At 42.9% G+C, this 22,506-nt stretch overlaps 1 protein-coding gene across 1 annotated transcript in view; it reads right to left on the reverse strand.

The window, feature by feature from the left end:
- MICOS10 (mitochondrial contact site and cristae organizing system subunit 10) overlaps window positions 1-20,804 on the reverse strand; it is a 32,113-nt gene extending 11,309 nt beyond the window's left edge. Inside the window, exon 1 of the mRNA XM_081086992.1 lies at window positions 20,188-20,804. Coding sequence (XP_080943118.1) covers window positions 20,188-20,251 — 64 coding nt within the window. The 5' untranslated portion in view covers window positions 20,252-20,804. The remainder of the gene's footprint in view (window positions 1-20,187) is intronic.
- Window positions 20,805-22,506: the final 1,702 nt, after the last annotated feature.

Genomic DNA, 22,506 nt, shown 5'->3' on the forward strand with positions numbered 1-22,506 from the left:
CACAACTTTCCAAGAATGCACAAATCAAGAAACATGTTATACACGAAAAAAAAAAATAGAATTAAGTTTCAATAAATAAAAGATGCATTACATTAATTTAGGGGGAGGTACTTTGGAGGTAACAACATTTACAGTGTCAGGCACTGTACTATGTTTCTATACATTATTTCATTTGATCCACAGAACCACCTTTTAGGTGTATCCTAATCCGGTCTTACCGAAGAGAAAGCAATGCAGAGGGGTTAAGTGACTTCCCCAAGTACACACACCTGTAAAAGTAGAATTCAAACGCAGGCTGTCTGTGTCCAAAGTCATGGCTCTTTCCTATACACAGAGATAAACCTCAGAGAGAGGTCTATTGTTACATGTGACAACAAAGTGTTTTTCTGGACTGTATCACTATGCATGGGTAATTTATGACTATGTTACTCTTTAGTTCCTCAAGAAAATAAAGACACCACAGATATCTGACTTATCAGGAGTGGTAACAAAAATCTGAAATTACTCAGAAGCAATGAGAAAGTCAACAAATGAAGCCAGAAAATACTTCCCTGTGCACTGACTGGTGATCAAATGAATCCAAATGGGCTGAGGGCTGATAAATGACTCCAAACTGCTCAAAAGGGTATTTTTGCGATTCCCTTCCCTCCCAACACCTCTAGTCCCTCCTCATCAATATCAGTAACTAGATTCTCATCCTTGTGGAAGTAAAGATAAGAATCAGGGACCCAGTGTACCCTATGTACACCAACATTATAGCTATTATGTTGTTGCCTATTCCTGATTCAAATGAAAAATTCAACCGAGAAAAATTCAGCATTTTCTTTTCCTTACATTTAGTTGATCAACTTTTACTAGCATTTATTAAGTAGAAGGCACTGAGAATAGATTTGTTTCTTTACTCTTGGAGCACACCACTCCAGTATGTAGTATTTATTCTTTGAAAAGTGAGAAATGTTATATAGTAGTTATACTTCAGTTATAAAGTTATATGGGCTTGAGGGTAAGACAGGTTAATTAAGCATGACTGAGAATACTGGTTAGTTACTTAGTAGTTGTGTGTCGGTCCTTGGGTAAATTATATAACTTTTCATATGGAAACTAAGACTACTAACATTAACAGTGCCTATCCCTTGACTGGGGACAGTGAGATGAAACAGCATAATGTGTGCAGAAAGCTTGGAAGAACAGTTCATTGCAGAGTCCATGTCCTTGTCTTTTCCCACAAAAAGTCTTTCAAGAACAAATCAATCCCAGCCAGTGTGGCTCAGTGGTTGAGGGTCAACCCATGAACCAGTAGGTTACAGTTCAATTCCCAATCAGGGCACATGCCTAGGTTTCAGGCTTGATCCCCAATAGGGGGTGTGAAGGAGGCAGCCAATCAATGATTATCTCTCATCATTGATGTTTCTATCGCTCTCTTCCTCTCCTTTCCTCTCTCTAAAATCAATAAAAATATTTTTTTAAAAAGAATAAATCGAAATGTTAAGTATTTACTGAGCACTGAAGGGTAAAAGTACTGGGTTCAACATGGGTCAGAAATAAGTAAGACACTGTCTCTTCCTTGGGGAGCTTGTGATCGAGAAAGGATAACAAGTCATGTATCCATAAAAGTGAACAAAAGCAGGTCCTCCGGTGTCCTGAGAAAAGGACAGTGTTCTCCTGAGATTTTTTTTTTAATCTTCAAAAAACAGGTAGCATCTGAATTGTCTTCAAGGACAGACTTTTTGCCCTGGCCAGTTTTCTCAGTGGTTAGAGCATTAGGCCTGAACACCAAATGGTCTCGGGTTTGATTCTTGTCAAGGGCACATACCTAGGTTGCAGGTTTGATCCCCAGTCCCAGTCTGGGCCTGTGCATGAGGTAACCAATCGATGTGCCTCTCTCAGGTGGATGTTTCTTCTCCCCCCCGCCCCCCACCCCCAATCCCTCCTTTCCATTCTCTCTAAAAAAAAAAAATCAACGGCCCTAGCTGGTTTGGCTCAGTAGATTGAGCATTGGCCTGCAAACTGAAGGGTCCCTGATTCAATTCCGGTCAAGGGAACATCCCTGGTTTGTGGGCTCAATCCCCAGTAGGGGGAGTGCAGGAGGCAGCCGATCAATGATTCTCTCTTATCATTGATGTTTCTATCTCTCTCTCCCTCTCCCTTCCTCTCTGAAATCAATAAAAATATATTTTTTTAAAAAATCAGTGAAAAAATAATCCTCCAGTGAAGATTAAAAAAAAAAAAAAGAATAGATTTTTTAACAGCCAAAGTTTTGGGGGAATGGGCATACATTCTACCCGATGGCAGAAAAGCAGGGCTTGTGTAGGGAAATGAGGGGAGGGAGGAGGTCAGAGGTTTAGCATGAGGCATGCCTTAGAGAGCAGGAGATAAGGCTGGAAAGGGGTGGGAGCCATTCTGAAGGCACCTGAAGCTGGGCCAAGGAGTCTACACAGCACTTAATTCAGCAGGCAGGGGGCTTCCCTGCGGAATTCTTAAAGAGGCTAACAAGATTGAGACTATGCTTTAGGAGATTCATCTGACTAAGGTGTGTAGGATTACTTGGAAAGGAAGAGACATTTTGCTGGCAGAATTTGTAGCACTTAACACTGATTAAGTGTGTGTATGTGTATCTGGGGTTTTGGAGGGTGCAGTGGGGAAGGTTGTCAAAGAAAACGCTGAGAACTTCTACCTGGATAACTACAAAAACATCGGTGTTATTTATAAGTCATCAATTTCTGCCTGATTCTTGTATAAGCCCTGACCAGGGATCCAGCCCACAGCCCTGACGCATTGGGAGGATGCTCCAAACAACTGAACTAAAAAGGGGATTAAATAGGGGACTCCTTTAGACTCACTGTTGAACTAAAACACTTTAGTTCAAGGGCGCTTGTCTGAATCTGAGGGAGGTAAAGTGGGGAGAGCCCAAGGGACGATGGGGAAGGGGACTGTGGACATGGGGGACCCTTACCGATTCAGTTTAGCATGCCATTTGCAGCGCCCTCCATGTGGACATGGTATTACACCTTTTAATAGCAAATTTCCTTAATAAATCTAAAATATAACTTGATTTATAGAAGTGCAATGTGTACATTCTTTTCAGGAACACCATACAATATTAAATAAAGAGCATTCATTCACTAAGCACTGATGCTTCAGAATTAAATCACCCCATTTTGATCCTCACAATAAATGTATTTTATTGGCCCCATTTTATAAACCAAGAAACTGAGACACAGAAAGGTTAAGTAACTTGCCTCGGGTCACACAGCTGGGACTTGAACCAGGCAGCCTGACTCCAGAGGCCTGGTCCTTGGTTGCCATGCTACATTGCTGCTAGTATAGCCTCCTACAAATTATAATCATCCTATCTAATAAAAGAGAAACATGGTAATTAGCCGTACATCCGCTACCCTTCCCATTGGCTAATCAGGGCGATATGCAAATTAACTGCCAGCCAAGATGGCGGCCGGCAGCCAGGCTACTGACACCAACAGGAGGCTTGCTTGCTTCAGTGACGGAGGACTCCAACATTCCCCGCCTGCTGCTGCTGGGCTCTGAGCTGCTAAGAAACATTGTTACAAATACAGAAGCTAAACAAAACCCCAGAAACCTGTTTTCAGTCAGGGGATCTCAGAGCTGGAGTCGCAACAATTTTTCAAATACAGAAAGTAAACAAAGCCAGAAACCTGCTTTCAGCAGCCAGGTCTCACAGCTAAAGCCGGCTCTCAGCTCCAGTGACAGCCATAAATGCAAGAATTTAAAAAAAAAAAGGAAAAAAGGAGCGGTTGGGAGCTTCAGTCACCCGCCAGCCTGAAAACGGCCCTTAGCCTCTCACCCAGACTGGCCAGGCACCCCAGTGGGGACCCCCACTCTGAAGGGGGTGTGACCAGATGCAAACAGCCATCATCCCCTCATCCAAGCTGGCCAGGCACCCCAGTGGGGACCCCCACCCTGATCCAGGACACCCTTCAGGGCAAACCAGCCGGCCCCCACCCGTGCACTAGGCCTCTAACCTATATAGTAAAAGGGTAATATGCCTCCCAGCACCAGGATCAGCGGAGCTGCGAGGCCTCCCGACACCGGGATCAGTGGAGCCATGAGGCCTCCTGGCCCCTGGAGCAGCGTGACAGGGGGCAGAGCCCAAACCCCCTGATAGCCCTGTGGCTGTGTGTGTGACAGGGGTTGGGGCCACAACCTCCCTATCTGCCCTGCTCTGTTAGTGACAGGGGAAGGCGCCCCAACCCCCTGATCAGCCCTGCTCTGTGCCTGATAGGGGGGAGCTCCCCAACTCCCTGATCACCCTGCGGCTCTGTGTGTGACAGGGTGCGGCGCCCCAACCCCCTGATCAGCCCTGCTCTATGTGTGACAGGGTGTGGCCCCCCAAGACCCCCATGGGCCCTGCTCTGTGTATGACAGGGGGGAGTCGCAACCTCCCCATCGGCCCTGCCCTGAGTGTGACAGGGGGAAGTGCCCCAAACCCCTGATCAGCCCTGCTCTGTGGGTGACGGGGCGGCGCCCCAACCTCCCCATTGACCATGCCTTAAGTGTGACAGGGGGCAGCGCCCCAACCCCCCAATTGGCCCTACCCTGAGTGTGACTGAGGGTGGCATCACAACCTCCTGATCGGCCCTGCTCTGTGCATGACAGGGGGGAACTCCCCAACCCCTGATGGGCCCTGCTCTGTGCGTGACAAGGGGGGAGCTCCCCAACCCCCTGATCGACCCTGCTCTGTGTGTGACAAGGTACGGAGCCCCAACTCCCCTGATGGGCCCTGCTCTGTGCGTGACAGGGGACAGCGCCCCAACCCCCTGATCGGCCGGCTCTGTATGTGACAGGGGTGGCACCACAACCCCCTGATCCGCCCTGCTCTGTGCGTGACGGGGTGGCGCCGCAACCTCCCCATCGACCCTGCCTTGAGTGTGACAGGGGGCGGCGCCCCAACCCCCCAATCGGCCCTACCCTGAGCGTGACTGATGGTGGCATCGCAACCTCCCGATCCGCCCTGCATGACAGGGGGTGGACCCCAATTCCCCAATCGGCCCTGCTCTGAGCCTGACCAGGGGCTGCGGGGCAGGCACCTAGGGATTGGGCTTGCCCTCTGCCACCCGGGAGTGGGCCTAAGCCAGCAGGTCGTTATCTCCCGAGGGGTCCCAGACTGTGAGAGGGCACAAGTGGGGCTGAGGGACACCCCCCTACCACCAGTGCACAATTTTTGTGCACCGGGCCTCTAGTACTATTATAATCATCCATTTTGATTTGCCAAAGGAAACTAAATACCTCCCAAAATTCATCCTGGCCAACACTACTAGTATCTGTAGGTATTTCCTTAATTATAAACTGAGTACCTACCCTGTGCTAGGCACTACACTGGGCCCTGGGGAATAATAAGATCCTGCACTCATTTGGTGCACTATCTAGTGTTGGGGCCAACTGATAATTAGAAACTCAAAGTACAAGATACGACAACAGAAATAGGATGTACAAGAAGCACTAAGCACAGTACCCAAACCATCCTGGAGGATTAGGGAAGAGAGAGGGAGAGATGGTGGCAGAGAAATGGACTACAAGGAGCTCAGATTCTCTTTTCCACCCATCCCAATGAAAAATATTACCTTGCATCATACTTGGATCCCTCAGCAGCCCTCCCTCTACCCTTCCATGTCCACGTTAGGCAGAAAAGAAACAGAGGGTGTTTAAGGTACCTTTGATCAGGGATAAGGAACTTCTGAGTAGGGGTGATGATACTGAATGATGACTGAGATAATGGATCCTTAGGTAAAGATATATGAAGTCATGGACCAGACAAATAGAGATAGAAAAGGGGGTCAAATATTTTTAAAAGATACCAATAGGTTTGCATTTAAGGTACAGTTGGTGCAAATAGTGAATATCCCAAATCGGCATTGCAAAGGTGCTGGAAGGACTTGCCTGAATTTGGGGGCTTTCATGAGCAAGCAGGTTTTTCTTTGTTATTCAAATCTGGTTCTAATAAAGTGCCTGAGACTATGGGTGAGGTAGAACACAACACCCAGATGACTTTATATTACAGTAGCATTATATAGTAGCATTTCTTAAAGGCAACACTATTCTACAAAGCCCCATAAATAAACCTCTCCAATTCACTGGACCTGCATACTTGAAGGAACCAAAAATGTAGTTTTCATAAACTGAGTAAAGGAAAAAAGTCTTCTAAAATACAAGCTATGAGCTGAAATAAAATGAATCAAGTTGCACTGAAACAAGGAGAAAAAATAAGTTGTGATTTTTCAATGATCACAGCCAATCTTTTCTGGGAATATATAAGATTAATAGCATTTATTCTAATATCAAGATAATATATGACTGGAGCAGTTATATACTGTACTTTTGCTTCCAATCAAAGTGGGATATTTATGAGTTCAAGATTTGTCACATATAGGCCTATGCTGAAACGGTAAAAAAAAAATTTTTTTTTTAAACCTACAACTAATGGATTTCAATTTAGTCATCTGAAATGATGCCAAGAAACTAGCAGCTTTCTTAGAACTACCTTCTAGTAAAAAGTGAATTATGGTGCTTTAAATCAATTGCTTCAGTTAATCATTTAAAATCTATCAAACAGGAATTCTGAGTGATTTATATGTACAGGTTCTGACAAACAATCAGAAACATTTGTTCTAACTTGTAAACATTTGTCTAAGTTAAGTAAGTCTACAAATCCATCAACAGTTATGTGAGGGTGTTACAATAATTATAAATTATCCTATGCATCCTAATGCAGGTTTAGGTTGGATAAGGAAAAATGAAGTAAAAACACAGGATTTCAATTCTTCCCATATACACTGCTAACTATTAATCAAATAGTCTTAAAAGTCTACCAGAACATACATCATTGAAGCAACCTGAAGAGTCTATGTAATCTTCAACAAGCCCCTTGGCCACACTGTGATCTACCTGTCCACCTGCCCTCTCTCCAAGACATATCTCGTACCACTTTTATTCATCCATATTTTCATATCCCACATTCTCGTATTTTTTCTAATTTGTACTTGTTTATCTTCTATTTCTTGTTCCTGTCATGCTATCTCTTTAAAGAGGATTTCAAATTCATTTTCTTCACTTCTTACTTTTAAAAATGACAAGTTAAATTGCTAACTGTTAACAGTTACCAATTCCAACAGACTTTCATTTTGTAATACAGTTTTCTTATCTTTTTTTGTTTGTTTGTTTGTTTTTAATATATTTTATTGATTTTTTACAGAGAGGAAGGGAGAGAGATAGAGAGTTAGAAACATCGATGAGAGAGAAACATCGATCAGCTGCCTCCTGCGCATCCCCCACTGGGGAAGTGCCCACAACCCAGGTACATGCCCTTGACCGGAATCGAACCTGGGACCCTTCAGTCCACAGGTCAACGCTCTATCCACTGAGCCAAACCAGTTTCGGCTCTTATCTTTTTTTAACACGCATGCACATAACCACTCAAATTCTTCATCCAAGGATGAAGATATTCTTGGCAGATCCAAGGATAACCATATTCTGACTTCTAATAGCATAGAGTAGTTTTGCTTGTTTTTAAACTTACAGAAATGGAATCACACAGTGAATACTTTGGCCCAATAGTGTTTTAAATAGTTGTATGTAGTTCATTGTATTATATAGTTGTAGTAGAGGCCCAGTACACTAATTCGTGCATGGGTGAGGTCCCTCAGCCTGGCCAGCGATTGGAGCCCTCTGGCCCAGTCCCGATCGACCAATCAGGCCAATCTGGGCCGGCCAGGGGGAGGGATCACAGGAGGTTGGCCGGCTGTGGGAGGTTGGCTATGGGAGCACACTGACCACCAGGGGGCAGCTCCTGCGCTGAGCGTCTGCCCCCTGGTGATTGGTGTGTCATCATAGCGACCGGTGGAGCAGTCACTTAGCCTTTTATATATATAGATAGATTATAACTGCTGTGTAGTAGTCCACTACATTAATATACCACAATTTACTTATCCATTCTGTTGATGGGCACTTGGGTAGCTTCTTAGTTGATCTTATTATGAATAGTGTTCTATGAACATTCTAGAAAGTCATTTGATGAACAGATGTATGAATATCTCTGGGGTATATACCTAGGTGTAGAACAGCAATGTCATAGGGTGAACATATAGTTAAGCATTAGTAGATACCGCCAGTTTTCCAAAGTGGTTACACCGATTCATACTTCCACGAGCTGAACCTGAGGGTTCTAGTTGCTTATATCTTCGCTGAAACAGAGTATTTTTCATCATTTTCATCCTTTTGGTTTTAAATAACTTTTTGAAGTATAATGTATGTACAATAAACTGCACCCATTTAAACTATATAGTACAATGAGTTTGATAAGTGAAAGGGGCACCAAAATCAAGCAATAGAATACTATCAGCCCCAAAAGTTTCCTTATGCCCCTTTGTAGTTCATCCTTCCCACCACCCTTTGCCCCAGGCAACCACTTATCTACTTTGTCTTCACAGATTGGTTTACATTTTCTAGAATGTTACATCTGAATGGAATCATAAAGTATATACAGGCATATTTTGTTCACTATGCCTTGCTTTACTGAACTTTACAGACTTTTGTTTTTTATAAATTAAAGGCAAGACCCTCCACCACCAAAAAGATTATGATCTGCTTTATTGTGTGGTATGGAGCTGACACACAACATCTGAGAGGTCTGCATGTATTCTTTTTTTGTTTGTCTGCTTGTTCGGGGGTTTTTTGGTGCTGACACCCAGGACAATATATACTTTTTTGTGTCTAGCTTCTTTTATCCAACCTAGTGATTTTGAGAGCTTGTTTGGAGGTTCTAGCAGGGGAGCGCAGCTACTCGTATACCCTTGACCGAAGACCGGTCCTCTCCTGGGGGGGGGGGGGGGGGTAGGTCGTCCTCTTCAACAGAGCGCGCAGCTTCGGGAGGGACGCACATGGATCGGTGAGGGAGGAGGGGGACACCCGCCTAGCCAGCCAGATCAGCCGAATCAACCCTGGCGATCAATGGGGTGACAGATGTCGCAGCCAGATCGCCCTCACATCCCCAACCTAGTGATTTTGAAATATACATATATATTGTTGTATGTATCAGTAACTTGTTCATATTTTGGATAGTCCATATTTTGTTTATCCATTCATCTGTGATGGACATCTGGGTTCTTTTCAGTTTGGGGGCATTATGAATAAAGCTGCTATGAACATCCATATGCCAGACTTTGTGTGGACATGTTTTCATTTCTTTTTGGTTAATACCTAGGAGTGGAATGACTAGATGGTATGTTTAAGTTTATAAAAACTACCTAACAGTTTTACAAAGTGGTAGTACCATTTTACACTCCCATCAACAGTGTACAGGAACACAGACAACAGTGTGGCGATTGCTGGAAAGGGATAGAGGAGTGGAGTGGAGGAAGGTAAACGGGGGATAAATGGTGACAGACAGATACTTAACTTGGGGTGATGAACACACAATACAGTGTACAGATGATGTGTTGTAGAATTGTGCACCTGAAACCTGTATAATTTTGTTAACCAGTATAACCCCAATAAATGCAATTAAAAACACACACACCAGTGTACAAGAATTCTAGTTGCTCCATGTACTAATGAACCCTTAGCGTTGTTAGTCTTTTAACTTTAACTATTTTAATGGGTGTAGAGGTATCTCATGATTTTAATTTGCTGAACATCTTTTTATGTGTTTGTCATTTGTCTAATTTCGTTTGTAAAAATCTTTTCAAACATTTTACCCATTTTATTTTATTTTATTTACAGAGAGGAAGGGAGAGTGATAGAGAGAAACATCAATGAGAGAGAGACATCGATCAGCTGCCTCCCGCACACCTCCTACTGGGGATATGCCCCCAACCAAGGTACATGCCCTTGACTGGAATCGAACCTGGGACCTTTCAGTCCGCAGGCCGACGCTCTACTCAATGAGCCAAACCGGCTTACCCATTTTCTTAAATGAGTTGTCTTATTAATTTTAAGATGTCCTGATTTATTCTAGAAACAAGTCCTTTACCAGGTAGATATATGTATTGCAAATGTTTTTTCCCATTCTGCGGCCTGTATTTTTGTTTTTTTTAATGGTGCCTTTCAGAGCAAAAGTTTTAAAATTTTGATCAAATCCAGTATGTCTTTTTTTCCTTTGTGAATTTTTTGCTTTTTTGTGACTTAAGAAGTATTTTCTGAACTCAAGATCACAAATATTTTTCTCCTCTTTTCTTCTAGAGGTATTATAGTTGTAGCTTTTACATTTAGGTCTGTGATCCTTTTGAGTTAATTTTTTATGTTTGAGATAATAAGGTTAATTTTTTTTCTCTACATGGATACCCAGTAATTCTAGCACAATTTGTTGAAAAGATTTTCCTTTCTTCATTAACTGACTTGACACCTTTGTCAAAAATAAACTATGTGCCGAACCGGTTTGGCTCAGTGGATAGAGCATCGGCCTGCGGACTCAAGGGTCCCAGGTTCAATTCCGGTCAAGGGCATGTACCTTGGTTGCGGGCACATCCCCACTGGGGGGCGTGCAGGAGGCAGCTGGTCGATCTCTCTCATCGATGTTTCTAACTCTCTATCCCTCTCCCTTCTTCTCTGTAAAAAATCAATAAAATATATATATTTTTTAAAAAATAAACTATGTATTTATGAGTCTATTTCTGGACACAGCTGATTCCACTGATCTATGTGTGTACCTTCTCCAATACTACACTGTCTTATTTACTGTAGCTTTACAGTAAGTCTTGAAATCAGGTAATCTTATTCCTCCAACTCGGTTTCTCTTTTTAAAAATGGCTTTCACTATTTTGGATTGTTTATATTTTCATACAGATTTTAAAATCAGCTTCTCAATTCCTACAAACATGTTTGAGCATTATTTTTCTTGCTGGAAAAACAGAGATAAACTTCCTCACTGAGTTGCTAGGAGAGTAAAAAGAGGTAATATGTTAGTATACTAAATAGGATGGCAAATAACAGGCATTAAATTAATGTTAGCTTCCTCTCTCTTTCCCTCTCTTGGCCTTTAAATAAACAGGATCCAATCCAGCAATGCCCTAACATTTCACTAGTGGGTCAATGGCCGTAGTAAAAATATTACCACACCAAATGACTTTTATAAGTAAATATTTGTATTTTTACTTGGATTCAATACTAAAATGTTCTTGCCAGAGAAAGCAATTCAGCATATTTACTAATAAACTGTTTCAGCCCACATTTTAGGAAAGCATAAAACCACAGCCAGACAAAAATTTAAATGTTTTCAAGTTCCATATAGTGCCTAATTACATTATTTTATAATACTAACAGAAAACTCTCCTCTAATAAGAGCACAATGTTCCATTATTCATATATTGCTACTGCAAACAGAAAAAGTATTTTTATATTTGTTTAGAAATTGTTTAGAAATACATATAAACACTGTTTAGCAATACATATAACAAACAAAACATGGCTACTAATTCACCAATTAACATGTACTAATTTGAAACCCAAACCTAAAAACAACCAAGACCCTTTGAAGTATTTTAGTTTAGCCTAATTGATATCGTCCCCTGAAATGGAGATGTATCAGTTTGCAAACACAGGCCACCAAAAAGCAATTTTTGGTGAGCCACCAATACTTTGTGGTAACCCGCATTTATCAGATGAACTGATACTTAAAGAAGAACAATAATTTGCTTTCTTTTTCCATAACTTTATTCAAGGCCTCTTTCAGTGTATTTTTTTTAACATTAAAAGGGCTTGAAACAATCAATTTAACTACATTGAATTGATTAATGGATGAATACACAAAATCTGCAGTTTAATTCTAAGGCAGGTCAGCTGCTAAGTCATTTACTGTCTACTTTCTTAACAAGGAAGGAAGAAGGCCAAATCCTTTCTTTTCAAGAAGATGAATGCATGGCAAAGTAATAACTTTCATAACTGTTGACTGAGCTGTATGTAACCAATGACCTATTTCAAGACATGCCAGAAATTAAAAAACTACAAAATGTTCCTGGGGCTCCCCTCCTGCCTCTTACTGGTCAACCACAACACGATTCTACATTTACATAGGCTTTGCATCACCCCTGACTCCTCCCACTCATGAGCCTGCATTCCACAGGCTATAAATATTACCTCTGTACTGTCATCATTAATTCTGTCTCCATTCCACTCCTGCCCTCATCTTATTTCCTCTAATTTGATAACTTTGGCATGATTTTGCATTATTTTATAACCCATCTCTCTCTTCATTCTGATCCTCTCCAATTTATTCTTCTCATGCTACTGCAGTGATCTTTCTGAAATCAGAAATTCAACCATCTCACTCTTCAGCTTAACATATAGTGACTAATTACATTATTTTATAATACTAACAGAAAACTCTCCTCTAACAAGAGCACAATGTTACACAGAGTTGGCATACAATCCAGCATTTCCACTCCTAGTTATATATCCAAGAGAAATGAAAACATATGTCTACATAAAGACTCATACACTTGGTAATAGCAGCATAATTCATAATACAAAAAAAGGGTGAACAACGCAAATGTACATTAGTTGCCCTAGCTGGTCTGGCTCAGTGGACAGAGTGTCGGCCTGTGGACTGAAGGGTCCCAGGTTCGATTCCAGTCAAGGGCACATGACCGGGTTGTGGGCTCAATCTCCAGTAGGGAGCGTGCAGAAGGCAGCCAATCAGTGATTCTCATCATTGATGCTTCTATCTCTCTCTCCCTCTCCCTTCCAATCTAAAATCAATAAAAATAATTAAAAAACAAAACAAAAAGCAAATGTGCATTAGCTGATAAATAGATAAATAAAATGTAGTATATCCATACCATAGAATATTATTTGTTAACATGTGTCAATACTACCCAAAATGATCTACAGATTCAATACAATCCCTATCAAAATCCCACGACATATTTTTGCAGAAACAGAAAAACCCATCCTAAAATTCATATGGAATCTCAAGGGACCCTGAATAGCCAAAATAATCTTGAAAAAGAACAAACCTAGAGGACTCACCCTTCCTGATTTCGAAATTTACTACCAAGCTACAGTAATCAAAACAGTGTGATACTGGCATAAAGATATATAGGCCAATGAAATAGAATAGAGTAACCAGAAATAAACCCTTACATATACTAGTATGGTCCAATGATTTTTTACAAGGATGCAAAGACCATTTAATGGGGAAAGGACAGTCTTTTCAACAAGTGGTGTTGGGAAAACTGGATATCCACATGCAAAAGAATGAAGCTGGACCCTTCCTTACCTGACATCATATACAAAAATTAAGTCAATATGGCTTGAAGATATAACTATAAAACTCTTAAAGAAAACACAGGGAAAAGGTTTTGTTGCGTTGGATTTGGCAATGACTTCTTGAATACAACACTGTAAGATAGTAGGGAAAATATACATATACTAGAGGCCCAATGCATGAAATTCATGCAAGAGTAGGCCTTCCTTCCCCCAGCTGCTGGCACTGGCTTCCCTCTAGCACCCGGGACCCCAGCTCCCTCTGCGAGGGAGGCCCCGCCCACCTGCCACGGCCCAGCCAGCAGGTGGCCTGGGCCTCCCTCTGCAGGGTGATCATGGGGCGATGGCCGGCCCCAGACCAATCACATCACACCCGCCTTGGCTGGCCTGGTGCCAGTGGGTGTCTTAGCGTGGTCGTCCAGAAGGTCGGAAGGTCGTTCAGTCTAATTAGCATGTTACACTTTTATAATTATAGAATATATATATTTGTATAGATCTCTGTCCCCAGTTCCTGGAATAGAGCTCCTAAATCCCTTGGAATTTCCTGGATGATAGTGTCTTTTGTTGTCATGAGGCTACTCTTAGTGAGCTCCTGAGTAGCTTCAGGATGGGGGCTGGTCATCAGTCTTATGGGACAAAGCCCTGTGAGGTGTGTGCTAATTCCAGTTAGTATCAGAATTTAAATGAATTATAGGCCACCAACCTAGCTGGTGTCAGAGGATTACCTGGTGTGGAAAAGCCACACATCTGTTATCAGAAGTACTGTGAGTATATGAGTAAAAGAGAAATGGAGTTTTTCCTGCTCAGACACCAAAGGCGCAGGCAACAAAGAAAAAATAGACAAACTGAACGTCATGAAAATTTGAAAATGTTGTCCATCAAAAGACTATCAATAAATTTTACTATCTACAGACCTCCCATATAATGGGAGAAAATACTTGCAAACCATATGTCTAATAAAGAATTAATAATATCCAAAATATATAGAGAACTCCTAAAGCACAACAATAAAAAATGATTCAAAAATGAACAAAGGACTTGAAAAGACATTTCTCCAAGGAAAATATATAAATGGTCAATAAGCACATGAAAAGATGCTCAACACCCTTAATCATTAGGGAAATGCAAATCAAACTGCAAAGAGATACCCATTAGAATATCTACTATCAAGAAGACAGTAGGGCCCTGCCCCGGTTTGGCTCAGTGGATAGAGCGTCGGTCTGCGGACTCAAGGGTCCCAGGTTCGATTCCGGTCAAGGGCATGTGCCTTGGTTGCGGGCACATCCCCGGTGGGGGGTGTGCAGGAGGCAGCTGATTGATGTTTCTGACTCTCTATCCCTCTCCCTTCCTCTCTGTAAAAAATCAATAAAATATTAAAAAAAAAAAAGAAGACAGTAGGGGGAGGGAAGAAAGAAGAGAAAGAGGGAGGGAGGGAAGCATGGAGGGAGAGAGGAAGAAAAGGAAGGAAGGAAGGAGGGAAGGAGGGGTGGAGGAAGGGAGACAGTTGTATACCCATGTTCACAGCACCATTATTCACAATAGCTAAAATGTGGAAGCAACCCAAATGTCCATTAACAGGTTAATGAACAAAATGTGCACACACACACGCGCACACATACACACGAATATTATGAAGCCTTAAAAAGGAATGAAATCCTGACATATGCTACACCATGAATGAAACTTGAGGGTATTATGCAAAGTGAAATAAGCCAGAATGAAAAAGACAAGCACTGTATAATTCTACTTAGGTGAAGTCCCTAGAATAGTCAACAAGCAGAATAGTAGTTGCCAGGGGCTGGGGGCTGGGGGATGCAGGAATGGGGAGTCATTGCTACATGGGTAAAGAATTTCAGTTTTACAAGATGAAGAGTTACAGAGATGGATAATGGTAATGACTGCACAATATTATGAATTATTTAATACTACCACTTCACTGTACTCTTAAAAATGGTTAAGGCCCGTGTGGCTCTGTTGGTTGGAGTGTCATCCCATACACCAAAGGGCGGTGGGTTCAATTCCCAGTCAGGGCACATACCCAAGCTATGGGTTTGATTCCCTGTTTGGGTGCATACGGGAGACAACTGATCAATGCTTCTTTGTCATGTTGATGTTTCTCTCCCTCTCCTTCCTCTCTTCTAAAAAATCAAACTATTTAGAAAATTAAATAAATAAAAAACACTGCCTAAAATACATGAGTATGAGAGCTATTTAACTCATCTGTGCAAACGTCTAAACCAGCGGTTCTCAACCTATGGGTCACAACCCCTTTTGAGGTCGAACGACCCTTTCACAGGGGTCACCTAAGACCATCGGAAAACACATATATAATTACATATTGTTTTTGAGATTAATCACTATGCTTTAATTATGTTCAATTTGTAACAATGAAATTGGGGGTCACCACAACATGAGGAACTGTACTAAAGGGTTGCACCATTAGGAAGGTTGAGAACCACTGGTAAACCAAACATGAGCAACTAAAATAGTCCCACCCCCACCCCCCCAAGCAAACAAGTTGGAAAGAAACAAAAGGCTTTAGCAAAACAGAGAAGTGCTCACAAAGGGAGCTGTCCTTTCACCTTGGCTTCCCTTCAGTATCTACGAAGGCAGAGAGTGTGAAAGTATCAGTATGTAACTGAAAGCCTGCAGTGGCCTTCTTCCCCGCCTACATCTTCTAAAGCAGGGTTGCCAACCTTTCGGACCTCAGGGACCACTGGTTATCCACCTCTGTTCTAAAACATCTCTTTCTTATGACAGGTTTCTTATTCCCTGAGTCTCCATTTCCATTCTGAAGTATCAGAAAAGCATGTAGCAAAGAGGTTTAAAAAGTTCTGTTACCTCTCTGCCTAAAGCAGTGGTTCTCAACCTTCCTAATGCCACGACCCTTTAATACAGTTCATGTTGTGGTGACCCTCAATTTCATTGTCACAAATTGAACATAATGAAAGCATAGTGATTAATCACAAACACAATATGTAATTATATATGTGTTTTCCGATGGTCTTAGGCAACCCCTGTGAAAGGGTCGTTCGACCCTCAAAGGGGTCGCGACCCACAGGTTGAGAACCGTTGGCCTAAAGGAACAGGAACTAATACACTCACTACAGAAGAGTTCATCCTGCAGTCTCAAAGACTACTCAGAGTAGTAAATAAAGCCTCCCATGTTTCACCTCTCTTATGCCTTATCTCTAAGTTCATCACTAAAGGGACAACCCCCTCAAAATCGGAACTCAGCTGCCCCCTCAAAATTAAAAATCCCTGTTCAACTTCTCCATTATCATCCTAAATTTAACTATGTAAGCAGAAAAGCAACCAAAATCATGACCTTTTTTCTCCCTGTAGTCTCCTCCTGCTAAATGTAATCAGTTACTAAGAATTATGTGTTATTTGGTATAAAAGAGGTGCACAGGCACCCCTCCTGTTTCACTTCCAAATTCTGATCAATAACATTACCACTCTAACCTTGGTATCATCTTTATAAGAAATGAAGATCGGCAAAGTTAACCAATTGGAGAGAAAATAAAGAAAATAGCATTTACTGAGTTCCTACTATGTACTTGTCACTTTGCTGGCCTAGGAAGTGGGTTGGTTATACTATTTTCATTTTATAAATGGGAAGAAAAGTTAGGAGTTTCTCAAATATTCCTTTCCAGTCTAACAGTTCAGATCTTTATCACTTCACATTTACAGTACTGCTTATCTCCTCTACTCCAAATCTGTTTGGTATAAAACATCACTAGAACAATCATAGAAAAATTTCATTATATCACATCAATTCCCTGTTAAGGGCAGTGAAATGTCTTTTGCTTCTCTCTTTGCCCACTGACTGGCCCAGAGCTTTGCTAGATATTTCTTTTTTTTTTTTTTTAATATATTTTATTGATTTTTCACAGAGAGGAAGGGAGTGGGATAGAGAGTCAGAAACATCGATGAGAGAGAAACATCGATCAGCTGCCTCCTGCACATCTCCTACTGGGGATATGCCCGCAACCCAGGTACATGCCCTTGACCGGAATCGAACCTGGGACCTTTCAGTCCGCAGGCCGACGCTCCATCCACTGAGCCAAACTGGTTTCGGCGATATTTCTTGTTTAAAACCATCCCATAGCTCTAGCTGGTTTGCTCAGTGGACAGAGCACCAGACTGCGGACTGAAGGGTCCCAGGATCAATTCCCCTCAAGGGCATGTACCCAGGTTGCAAGCTCTATCCCCAGTAAGGGGCGTGCAGGAGGCAGTCAGTCAATGATTCCCTCTCATCATTGATGTTTCTGTCTCTCTCTTCCTCTCCCTCCCTCTCTGAATCAATAAAAATATATTAAAAAATACAAAATAAAACCATCCCATGATTCCCCACCAGCCTAGGTGTAATGAGCCCTGGAAGCAGAAAGTAATAGATTTAATATAAGACAGAGGTGTTGAATCTACAGAATGCATGTGAAAAAGTCAAGGGCAACGCAAAAGCCTTGAAGACAAAGTAGAATCTCTCCAAGACATTTCACAGTTCTGACTCCACCTAAACCAGCCCTCTTTGGGGAACAGGGGTGCTAAAATTACAATGTCTGGGTTTTACTCCAGCTCCTCCACTTCTAAGACTTAATCTTTCCATGCTTCAATTTCCTCCTCTATGTAAGTTCAAGTAGGCCTCTGATCAAATTCTTCCATCTTCCCTGACTATCCATGTCCAAGTCATTCTCCAAATGTCAGCTAAACGCCCATTTCCCTTGCAAACTCTTACTGCATGACCTTGACCCATCACTCCATTTATTGGACTTATAATAGTACTACAGCAAAGAGTCTGAATTACTCATTTAATTTTTATCTATAATCATACATTACCATGCCTCACTTAATTATTTCACTTGTGTATGCCATACCCACCACCAATGTCCCACTCATGAATGACAATGACACTACACACTGCTTCACCTGATCATCACTGGCAAAACATTACTAATATCAACAATTACTACCACCATTTACTAAATACAAAGCACCAGGCACTATGTTAAGTATCTTATATATTTTTCTGACCTTCACTCTTCATAATCCTTTTAGGTAAATCTGTCTCTGTTCCCATTTAAGGAAGACCTTACCCAAAGCTACAAAACTACTGAGGATGGGAGTGAAGAGTGAGAGTGGGTTATTTCAAACTCTGTCTACCTCCCATTCTTTTTTTTAAATATATATATTTTCATTTATTTCAGAGAGATATAAACATCAACGATGAAACAGGTTCATTGATCAACTGCCTCCTGCACGCCCCCCACAGGGGATGTAGCTCAAAACCCAGGCTTGTGCCCCAACTGGGAGTCAACTCCTGGTTCAACGACCGAACCAGCTGGGCATCTACCTCCCATTCTTAACTACTACATTGTACTGTTCGGTCATTACTTTGGTCATTTCATATCTATATGTTACGTCTTCTCTCCTAAATGTCAACTGTTAACACTAACAAAAACTGTGTATTTCTCTGACCACTTACAACTTAACCCATTCTTAATAAGTGAGTCAGGCCCTAACCGGTTTGGCTCAGTGGATAGAGCGTCGGCCTGCGGACTGAAGGGTCCCAGGTTCGATTCCAGTCAAGGGCATGTACCTTGGTTGCGGGCACATCCCCAGTAGGGGGTGTGCAGGAGGCAGCTGATCGATGTTTCTAACTCTCTATCCTTCTCCCTTCCTCTCTGTACAAAATCAATAAAAATATATTAAAAAAAAATAAGTGAGTCAGACTCAAGCCTATACTTTATTTAATCCTCACAACAACTCTGAGAGATAGTAATAATTTTGATTGCTATTTTACAAATGAAGAAACAGGCATGGAGAAATTAAATAACTTTGTCCCAAATCACACAGCTGGTAAGTAGTGAATCTAAGGGTGAAGTGGTACCTGTAATACATTACTTCATTTATTCACGCTTCTCAACAATTTTTATTAAGCATTCTTCTAGGGCGTGGGGATACAGCAGTGAATAAACCAGAAACATCCCTGCTCCCATGAAGCTCACAATCTTATTTTCCTATATTTTCATTCAAGAATCACCCTCTTAAACACTCTTAAGATTTCCATACAAAAAAATATCAAATTTGAAAATAAAAATGAGTATCAAAGGAAGAGCGGGGGACTTGAAGCCAGAAACCAAATTCCCAACTTTGGTACTTATTAGACCCTGGGCAAATCCCTTCTCCCGACTCCCTTCTCCATTTCATGACCTGTATGAGGTAATGGGTAGAGCTGGGCACCCAGCAGTGTCTGGCACCTTCCTATTAACTCGGTAAAGGAATTTCCCTCTTTCCCCTTCCCTCCCTGCAGTGACTTCATCATTTGTGTCGTCCCTGAGCACATGTGAAAAGGCTACACGGAGTTACATCAAGGACGACAAAGTGGCCAAGGTCTCCCTTCCCAGGGCAATTCTCACTCCAGATCCCCATCGCTGTGTCTCCAGTTTCAGGCCCTGGACTACTCTGACGCCGATAAATCAGGTTTCAACTCGGGAGTGACAGCCACTCACGTTAGGCCCTGGCAGTGTCTGCAAAGGGCTCCCGATGACCTTCTCTAGAAGGAACTGCAGTTTCCGCTGGGGTGGGAGGTGGCCTCCCGACCAGACTGCACCCCCCGCGCGGGAGAGGCGGCCCCGGGGAGGATGTTGAGCCGCTGGCACAAGGCTGTGCCCTCCATACCGTTTTTCACTCGAAGAGCTCCACACCTCTCCTGCCGCCTGCCCACCAACCCCCCTCTCCGGGGCTGCAACTCCACTCCTCCCGAGCGGGCGTGGCCGAGGCGCCTACGGCCCAGGCCCCCCACCGCCCGAGTGACCTCCGCCCGGGCTCGGGCAACTCGCCCTCCCCTGGCGGCCTGACCTCTCTCGGAGCCTCCCTTCCCCCCTCCCGGTCAGCGGAGCCTAGAGCTGGCTGCTCGACTCCGGGCCGGGCCTGCCAGGGGAGAAAAGCCCTTACCTATCTTGACGACCGTATCCGCCAAGCACCGGTCCAACTTCCTGCCGAGCTCTGAATCCGACATGTTTCCCACCGGAGCTCGGCTTTCCCCACGGCCTGGCCCCGCGCTCCGACTCCAGGCAAGCCTCGCGAGAGTTGGCCGCCGTTCCCAGGCCTGAAAGACCCGCGTTGGCGTGACAGATATCGCGAGATGATCTAACTGCTTTCGTTTCTACCAGTTTTTTTCAGTTGGTCGTCAAGGTGACGGGTTGCTGGGAGGCCCGAGGTGACCCTGACCTTGGAGCCGCGCCTACCTCAGGGTTGTGAGGCTGACAGGTTTCCTAGCTGGCACCCAGAGCCCTGTCTGGAAGGTCCTTGTTCCGCACCAACTCCCGACGTGGGCCCTGGAAATTCCCAAGACAAGTGAGGGCACAGCGCGTGATTTATTCATTCATTTAACTTCCTCACCTTCGCTTTTCCTATTGCAATGAAACTTCCACCTGCACCACTTACATAGGAACTGCTCTGGCAAGGTCACCTACTGCCAATCAAACGGAGGCTTTTTGGAACTCTGTACAGCATTGGACACAACTGCTCCCACCTTCCTCATCCTCCTTGTCTCTGCCTTCTCTTTATTCGTTTGGACGCGCAGTGCACTAGTGTTTCCTGGTCCTCTGGCTCTTCTCTTTGGGTGTTCTTCCGGGGCTGCCTTTTCTCTGCGGCTGCTTAAAGGGTGTTGTTTCAGCCCCGCCCGCGTGGCTCAGGGGTTGAGCATTGACCTATGAACCAGGAGGTCAGGGTTCAATTCCAGGCTAGGGCACATGCCCCGGGTTGTGGGCTCGGATCTCTAGTGTGGGGCTTGCAGGAGGCAGCCAACAATCAGTGATTCTCTGTCATCATTGATGTTTCTATCTTCCTCTCCCTTCCTCTCTGAAATCAATAAAAGTATTTAAAAAAAAAAAAAAAGAGTGCTGTTTTGCAGGGCTCCTTCCATCAATGCTCTGAGTAATTGCACAACTGTCAGATTCTACATATCAAATGTCTACCCCAAGCTTCCCATTCTTAATTCAGCCTTCTTGCTGGTATAACTGATTTTATTTTATTTTATTTATGATGAAAAATACATTTATTTATTTATTTTTTCAATTCTTTATTAGTTAAGGTATTACAAATGTGTCCTTATTCCCCCGTTAGCCCCCATTTCCCCCTCCCCCCACTCATGCTCTCATCCCCCTGTTGTCCATGTCCATTGGTTTGGCTTATATGCATGCATACAAGTCCTTTGGTCGATCTCTTCCCCTTACCCCCACCCTCCCCTACTTTCCCTCTGGGGATTGATAGTCTGATCACTGTTTCTCTGTCTTTGGATCTGTCCCTGTTCATCAGTCTATGTTGTTCTCTATAATCCACAAACAAGTGAGATCATGTGGTATTTATCTTTCTCTGACTGGCTTATTTCACTTAGCATAATGCTCTCCAGTTCCATCCATGCTGTTGCAAAAGGCACAAGTTCCTTCTTTTTTACCGCAGCATAGTATTCCATTGTGTAGATGTACCACAGTTTTCTAATCCACTCATCTGCTGGTGGTCACTGATTTTAGTCTTCCTTCCTCGTTTTCATCCTCCATCCTACAAACAAATATCAATTTGACCCTATTATTCCTTTGATTAGATGACTCCCATTCATCTATTGGATCTATCCAAGCCTCAACAAGTTCATTCTAAGAAGCCTACCTTAAGAGACCTTAGAGCCCCCTTCATCATTTTGTTGTCCCAGGAGCTTGCCTACTCCTATAATTTGCTACATTGTATTGAAATATCTCCTTATAGAAGTTTATATCAAGGAAAACTAGAAGCTCATTAAGAGCCTGGGCTGCCCCTTCCCCACCTGCACACTCCCAGTTCAGAGCGCAATGCCTTGGGCAGTCAGATCTGCTATGAAAGATTTGTTGAACTGAATCAAATTCATTGGCCCATTTATTTTTTTCGTCTGTCTTTGGCAACTGTAACAGCAGAACTGCTGTGTTAGTCCTTGCTATGATGGAGCCCCTTCTTTCAAGAAGGCTTCTTCCATGGCCACCCTTCTTCTAGCGCTCATCTGAGCTACATATCAGATTGTATTGAAACTGTGTGTCTCTTGGATGTGACTGTGAGCTCCTTGAGAATGGAGGCTATGCTTTACTGGATCCCCCACAACTAGCAAAGAACCTGGTATATATTGGATTTTCAATAAATGCTTTTTGAATGGATGTATAAATAAATGTTTGATTGAATGAGGAAGAGAAAAAAGTCTTTGTCCCAGAAAAACTTTATAGTGTAGCATTTATGTTGAAATGGAAA

This window comes from Myotis nattereri, assembly GCF_964212035.1.
Source record: "Myotis nattereri genome assembly, chromosome: 3".
NCBI classification, from domain to species: domain Eukaryota; kingdom Metazoa; phylum Chordata; class Mammalia; order Chiroptera; family Vespertilionidae; genus Myotis; species Myotis nattereri.